The 6,846-nt window shown below is 47.6% G+C and overlaps 1 protein-coding gene across 1 annotated transcript; it reads right to left on the bottom strand.

Moving 5' to 3' along the window:
- Positions 1-4,688: 4,688 nt before the first annotated feature.
- On the bottom strand, positions 4,689-6,593 carry LOC149333055 (uncharacterized). Its single transcript, XM_089557625.1, has one exon. It carries the CDS (start codon positions 6,591-6,593, stop codon positions 4,689-4,691), a length of 1,905 nt encoding a protein of 634 aa, XP_089413751.1.
- Positions 6,594-6,846: the final 253 nt, after the last annotated feature.

Raw genomic sequence — 6,846 nt, 5'->3', positions numbered from 1 at the left:
GTTGAATTAACCTTCGCATGTTTGAGATGCTATGAGGTGTCAGAGAGAGCTGTGTTAATTTCAGGGCAAGAGGCAAAATGTTTTCAAACCGCAGGCTTTATTACCACCCGCTGATCGAAGAAGAGAAAATGAAGGATTTCGGTAGAAAAGGAAGCAAAGCTACGAGTTCCGGCTTGTGTCATGTGGGCTTTTAGAGCTACCACTCTACTCCTCAGAGGAGTGGTAATCAGCCAGACGCAGTTAGATGTCAACCTTTTCAGCATGCTGTATATAGGCGAGGATGAGTATATATAAAAATATTCAAATTCGTGGCAGCGCTCTATCGCCGTAGTAGCATCTTCTTTAGCCAATATGATGACACCTTCGTAAGCCTCTTACGAGGTCAGTGCACTCGCCAACGCACATTTTGTTTGCGAACGATAACTTCACAGGCAGAGCTATCATTGGGACAGTGATAGCTTTTTTTCTCGCTTTTTTAGCCTTTCACGCTGTATGATTTATTTTGTATTTTGTACTATTAATGTTCTGATTGCTTTTTGTAACCCACTCCCCTCTGCAATGCTTCGGCGATTGAGGGTATGCGAAATAAATAAATAAATAAAATAGAAATCCAGTTTTCCAGGATATTTCTTTTATTTCTATGGCAGCTGGAACATTGAAAGAAACTCTTACAAACTTACTCATGGAAGTTGTCTAATCTTGAGTGGTGTAAAAAAAAATTGCCTATAAAGTATGTTCGGCGCTCACACCATGTAATTAATAGTTGCGTAAAAGACCAATCAGGCGCGATTTTTAATGATATATGAAAACTAGAAGCGTCCCGAGAAAGATTCGGCGGTTATAATCGCTGTTGTGAGGCAATCTCCCGATATGCAAAAAACTTGCGTTATAAACAACTTACTTTTCCAAAAATGCGCTTGTCAAGAATTTCTGGACATGTATGTGACACTTACAAGAGCCCACATGACACACGACACACACGACACACGACACATACGACACAGCTTCAACAGTGTGTCGAGGAGGCGCCTTCCTCTGCATCAAGTACCACGAAAGAACGTCACAACGATAGCTACGGTGCTTTTTTGACGTGCCGATGGAGCCATCATGTGAGTAGCGGAAGCTATTGGCGCACGGTTACATTATTATATCATGAGCCTTCCTTTTGCGAGAAGCAGCCTGTGTCTGGGAATTCCTGGGATGAATTGCCCCTTTCCTCACAACGAAAAGCAGTTGTGCCCCTGAGATCTGTGGCGTGCGATCGCGAAGTTTTGACACCAAACCGGACTTAGGGCGCAGCGTACGGAGTTTCCTAGAGAAAATAACTGCACGTTACAGTTGGTGCCTCGAAAAGCGCTGACATAGCAGCACGGCATGGCGCAGCTTTGAAGCATCAGACGCAGCGGGGGGAACTGCTTTCAAGCCCTTACTTGGAAAACAGCGGAATGGATAAGTGCGGAAGAGTAATACCTACTGGTTATTTCATAAAGCTAATGAAGTGCACGTCAGCGTAATTTTGCCTTATGATAAAAAAATGTAAAACTTAAAATATTCTGTATTTCAGACATCAACGTAGCGCAAGTCAAAGAAGCGTTAAAATCAGCCCGATAGTTACTCTACGTCCCACTGACTCACTATTCGTGCTGCTAAAGAAACCAAGCAGGAATGATTAAAATATGTATAAAACAAACCCAGGAAGCCACCGAAATAAAACATGTCCAAATAAGTGTTTTTTTCGCGCGCCGAAGCCTTATAATACTACTAAGGAGCAAGCTGTTATTAAGCCTCTTGAATTTCAGTGATTTGCTGCTCCTTTTAAAGTGTTGCTTTACCTAGTGCCCGAAAGATCTCGATGGAAAACTAACGCAAATGTCGCGTTTTTATAAAGTTTAAGTTCCTGCTTTTTTTATAGCTGAAACCAGACCGTCAAAGGATATGATTACTGTGCGCTAGCGCGGAATGTATGCAGACATTCTTAATTGCCACACGCTGCGTATCACAAGCGTAATTCGCGAAGACCATCGAAGACGTCAATTATAAAGCGCGTTGCTAGGAGTGTCATTATTTATCTTGATAAAAATTTCAGTGCGGAACTTCGTGGATCTCCTTCTGAGGCAAGACAAGCTAAACAAGAAAACATACAACATACGCGGCTCTTTTTTCTCAGCTAGGCGAGGGCCACTGTAATCATTTTGCAACACCAATCCACTCCCGAAGATGAAACCCGCTCGCATTAATCTCGCGTATTTTCGCCTGCTGACCGCGACCGTGTAATAAATAACGCTGTCACAGACTGAAACAGCAAGGAAGATTGCATGGAGCGAACGCAGTGGTTATTTTTATGCGGCCCATTTTAGGCACATAAAAGGAGAGAGTTAGCCATGGGAAGAGTGAGGGCAGGAGGTGGGGTGTTCGTTGAATCGTAGTAGTGTCGTAGCTTGATGCTTGCCCCATGCTTGAGTTTCCGCGCCCACACTGCGTCAAGAATATTACTTCCAGTAGGGTGCAATAATTTTCACCAGCGCTGAACGTTTTTAAAAAAAGAAAAGAATGTAAAATTATTCTTCCGTTCTGGCGCAGAGACTTGCGCACAGGCGAGGCGAGCGTGACGATGGATACAAGTGCGCAATGTTGCATTAATGCAGTGCGGTCCAAGGGCGTCAAATAACGTTTCCTTTCGTCCTTTGTGTATTTCGAAAAAATTGGCGTCATTATGAAACAGGGCTTTGAACGAACAAATAATATTTATTCACTGCTGATGCATAAGCTTTCTGAAAGGGACAGGAGATAGCTTCAGTTTCGCAAAGAGAGGAGACGTCAGCTAGAAAGATACATGGGAGACGTTGCGATGTGGGGTGCAGGGTGCAGAGGAGAAGTTTAGGTCTAGTTTTGGATGCCGGTAAGGTGCGGAAATTGCCTCTCTCCCGATGGACAGCTGAACCAGGCCTGTGAGAATGGATGAATATAGAGGAAAGAGGGGACACGAGGCAACAAGCTACAACTTTAGCACGATCTTATTGCACGTATTATTGTGGCTATAAAATGATTTTGAAAGGGAATTAATGCGTGGAAATCTATACTCAAACATTTTTTTAAATAGTAATCGGAGCGAATGACGGCGAATATTCTCAATACCCATGTGATCCGCTCAACTACCAGGAGTGAAACTTTATCTCCACCCGTCTTATATGCGAAACATTTTGGGGGGATCCTGTGATCTCCTTTCCATTGTTGCCATAAAGGAAGCAAAATATCAAAGCCGAAGCTGCATGATCAGAGCTCAACAAACTTTCGCATTACCCCGCTTGCAAAGACTCAGGGGACGCGAAAGTTCAAGTTTTGGTTCCGAGCAGTTGCTTCTGTCTATCATTGTCGTGATGCAAAGCTTCCAGTTGTGCGAAATTACGTAATATACTTATGTCCATTGAGTCACCAGATCCCCGCAATATTAGCATTGCTTTTATCATAGGTAACGGAGGGAAAGCTTGTCAATATTCATTGCAGCGTAGCAGTTGAGTGTTGTGACAGAATATATATGTATCACAGAAACCAAACTGGAGCAAACGCTTAAGCTACGCCTTAAGGATATGACGCGGCGGCATGATGGGTTAATTCCCACATATGCAGAAAGCCCTTTTCTACATTACTGTAAGGAGCCAGCGCCACACTGCGGCTACAGAAGACGCACGGGAGGCGGACGAAGAAACGGAAAGGAATACGTGGCAGAGAGAACGTGCGGGAGAGAAGAGGAAGACGGCGGTCGGCGACGGAGGTGGACCTGTTCTGCTGGCGCCCCGAGTTACCAGGCTTGGGCCTCAGCTGCAGACGTCCGGGTGACCAGACCCGGACAGCCGTCGTCGGGAACCTCGGCCGTCGCATCCAGGCGCCTCTCTTCCCGCCCAGCCGACAGCTTCTCGACACGGGCCGCCTCTAACATCTCCGTGGCGCACCCGGGCTACCTGACCTGGGGGGCCGTGACCGGAGCACACAGACGCTATTTTCTTCGGCAGCGTTGAGGCCGCCGTGGAGAACGCCGCCAACCGGGTGTCAACGAAGGGAACCCGACACACGTGCCTAAAGTCTGCCCCGACGCCCAGCCACGCCTCCTCGATCGACGCACCAGGCTCATGACTGGGACACAAAGAAATTTAAGTGTGACTTTCCTTTTTTGACTGTCTTCTCGCGAGTGTTTGTTTTCCTTTCCTTTTTCCTCTTTGTTCTCTCTCTTGTCTGTTTTTTCCCGTTTCATTTCAATACTTCAATTAGATTTTCCTTTCCTGCAAACGCCTCCTCGTTTATTTCTTTCCTTTAACTCATGAATGTTAATGCGTAAATTTTACCTGCAGTCTTCACTTCCTCACAAAAGCCCCCCTTTCAGAGTTTTTTCCATCAGAAAAAATTACCTTGGGCAGCGGCACACAAGACTGAAGCCGAAGACGCGACGAGGAGGTGCTGGACACTGTTTTACACGCACCACATCACCACACACACGCACTCTGAACCGAACGACTGGTTCGCACTAGCCCAGTTCGCACCAGAAAACACTGAACACACGACAGTCAACCATACAGCCGGGAACACAATGGAAAACAACAGGGCAAACAAAGGAGCACACTAAAGGAGCATATATACATTGACCGCTATATACAATATTTACAGCATGAGTATACTTCAGTAATTCAAGACATTCAGCCCGGTGCATCAATGAGCGGTAGACGGCCCAGCGGGGCTCTCGCTACCTTCCCTTTGGGTAGAGTATGCTGGCATACAACGCAAGACTTTACGAATCTTTTGATATCCGCCTGAATTCCTGGCCAATAAAACTCTCTGCGCACCCTCTCAGTGGTCTTGCGGATGCCCTGATGGCCGGAGAAAGCACTTCCATGCGCACGTATAAGGACTTGATGGCGCTGGCTTTTCGGTACCACGGCCTGCTGTATCGTTTGCCCTGGACTGCTCTTGAACGCACGGAACAGAACTCCGTCTTCGAAGTGAAATGAATAGGCGGTGTTGTTCTTGCCAGGATAAGTCTCGCCGACTTTGTTCCGGCACACATCCAATGTTGTATCCTCCTCTTGCTTCCTTCGGAACGTGGGTTTCGACACCTCCAATGCTTTCATGGACACGTTCCTGCACGACATAGGAACCTTCGCCGTCCCCAGCACGGCAGAGCCTTCAGTCTCTTCTATCCCTTTCTGGACAGTCAGAACTCTTGGTGTTACCGTTCGGTTGATGGAAAAGGGGCCCTGAGCGCCTGGTACATTCCCAATGATGACGTCGTACAGCGGAGATTCCAAGCACCGAGCGATGGACTTGCCCAAAAAATACGGCGACGAAATCAGCACCTCCGCCTCTGGGACCTCCAAACTGCTGCTATCCACCATTAGCAAAGTAGTTCTGTTACCAGTAAGAGCCGCGTCGGGAACTAGGTTCCTACGCACCACGATACTGTTGGTACCAGTATCCCGCAAAACAGAAACTGGCTGCCCGAACAGCTCACCTTGCTGCACAGGCATGCTGGCAGTGAAAACCGTTGGCCGGTAACCTGCATCCACACTGGTAAGATCAGGCCGCACTTCAACCGGAGGACTGGCAGGATGCATACAACAGGCTGACGCCTCGCGGTCTCCTGGGTTCTTCCGCCTGCAGGACTGTACCTCATGGCCTTCCTTGCGACAGAACGTGCAGTACGGTTGTTTCGGCTGCATACGGCAGTCGGACGCTTTGTGTCCCGCCTTATCGCACAGGAAGCACCGCACTTGAAATTTGGATCCCACAGTACTGTCCTTCGCCTTAGGGATATTTGGTTCCAACTTATCCTTGAAAGTTGACAAGTTAGATTGCTGCTGGGCCTCCAAAAAATGATCTGCGGCAACCGCGATCTCGTCGACTGTCTTGCAGTGCCGCTCACGAATGAATATTGCAAGCCTCGCATGGCAGTTGTTCAAAAATTCTTCGGCGACAATCATGTCGCGAACCTCTTCGAACGTTTTGCCTCGTCCTCTCATTTCGACCCAACGATCAAAAAAACTAAACAGCCTCGTGGCGTACTGCTTCCCAGTCTCGCCGTCGTGGGGCTTACTATGGCGAAACTTTTCGCGGTATCCCTCCTCCGTGAAGCGGAATCGCTGCAAAAGCGCTAGTTTAGCTTTGGTGTAATCTAGAGAGTCTTCCGGCGATAACCTTCCGAAAACACGAAGAGCTTCTCCTCCCAAGCATAGGCTCAACGCCATGGCCCACTTGTCTTTCGGCCAACCCTGACCAGTAGCCACGTGCTCAAATCGCTTGAGGTATGCGTCAAGATCATCCCGACCTTCGTTGAAAACGGGAATGAGCCCATGAGGGTTGATGGGAATAGACGATTCGGCCCTAGGAACAGCTGGTTCAACATCAGCACGTCGCTCCCCACCCTCCATAAGCTTCACTCGCAACTGTAAGTTTTGTGCCTCTTTCTCCAAACGTTCTTTGGAAGCTTCACGCTCAGCGGCTCTCTCATCCCGCGATCTCTTAAGCTCCTCTTCTACCCACGCGCGCAACTCTGCACCTTGGAGCCCCATGCGCTCTCCTGCCGCCACAAGCTCGGACGCGCTCATTGTGTTTAAAGAAAAACCAGTACCAAAGCGATAACAACCTACCTCGTCCTGTCGTAGCGGACGCCAAATTTGTGAGGAAGTGAAGACTGCAGGTAAAATTTACGCATTAACATTCATGAGTTAAAGGAAAGAAATAAACGAGGCGGCGTTTGCAGGAAAGGAAAATCTAATTGAAGTATTGAAATGAAATAGGAAAAAACAGACAAGAGAGAGAACAAAGAGGAAAAAGGAAAGGAAAACAAACACTCGCGAG

Source organism: Amblyomma mixtum, chromosome 8 (assembly GCF_055824585.1).
Source record: "Amblyomma mixtum isolate Tamu chromosome 8, ASM5582458v1, whole genome shotgun sequence".
Lineage (NCBI taxonomy): Eukaryota > Metazoa > Arthropoda > Arachnida > Ixodida > Ixodidae > Amblyomma > Amblyomma mixtum.
This window is presented reverse-complemented; position numbering and strand designations above follow the sequence as displayed.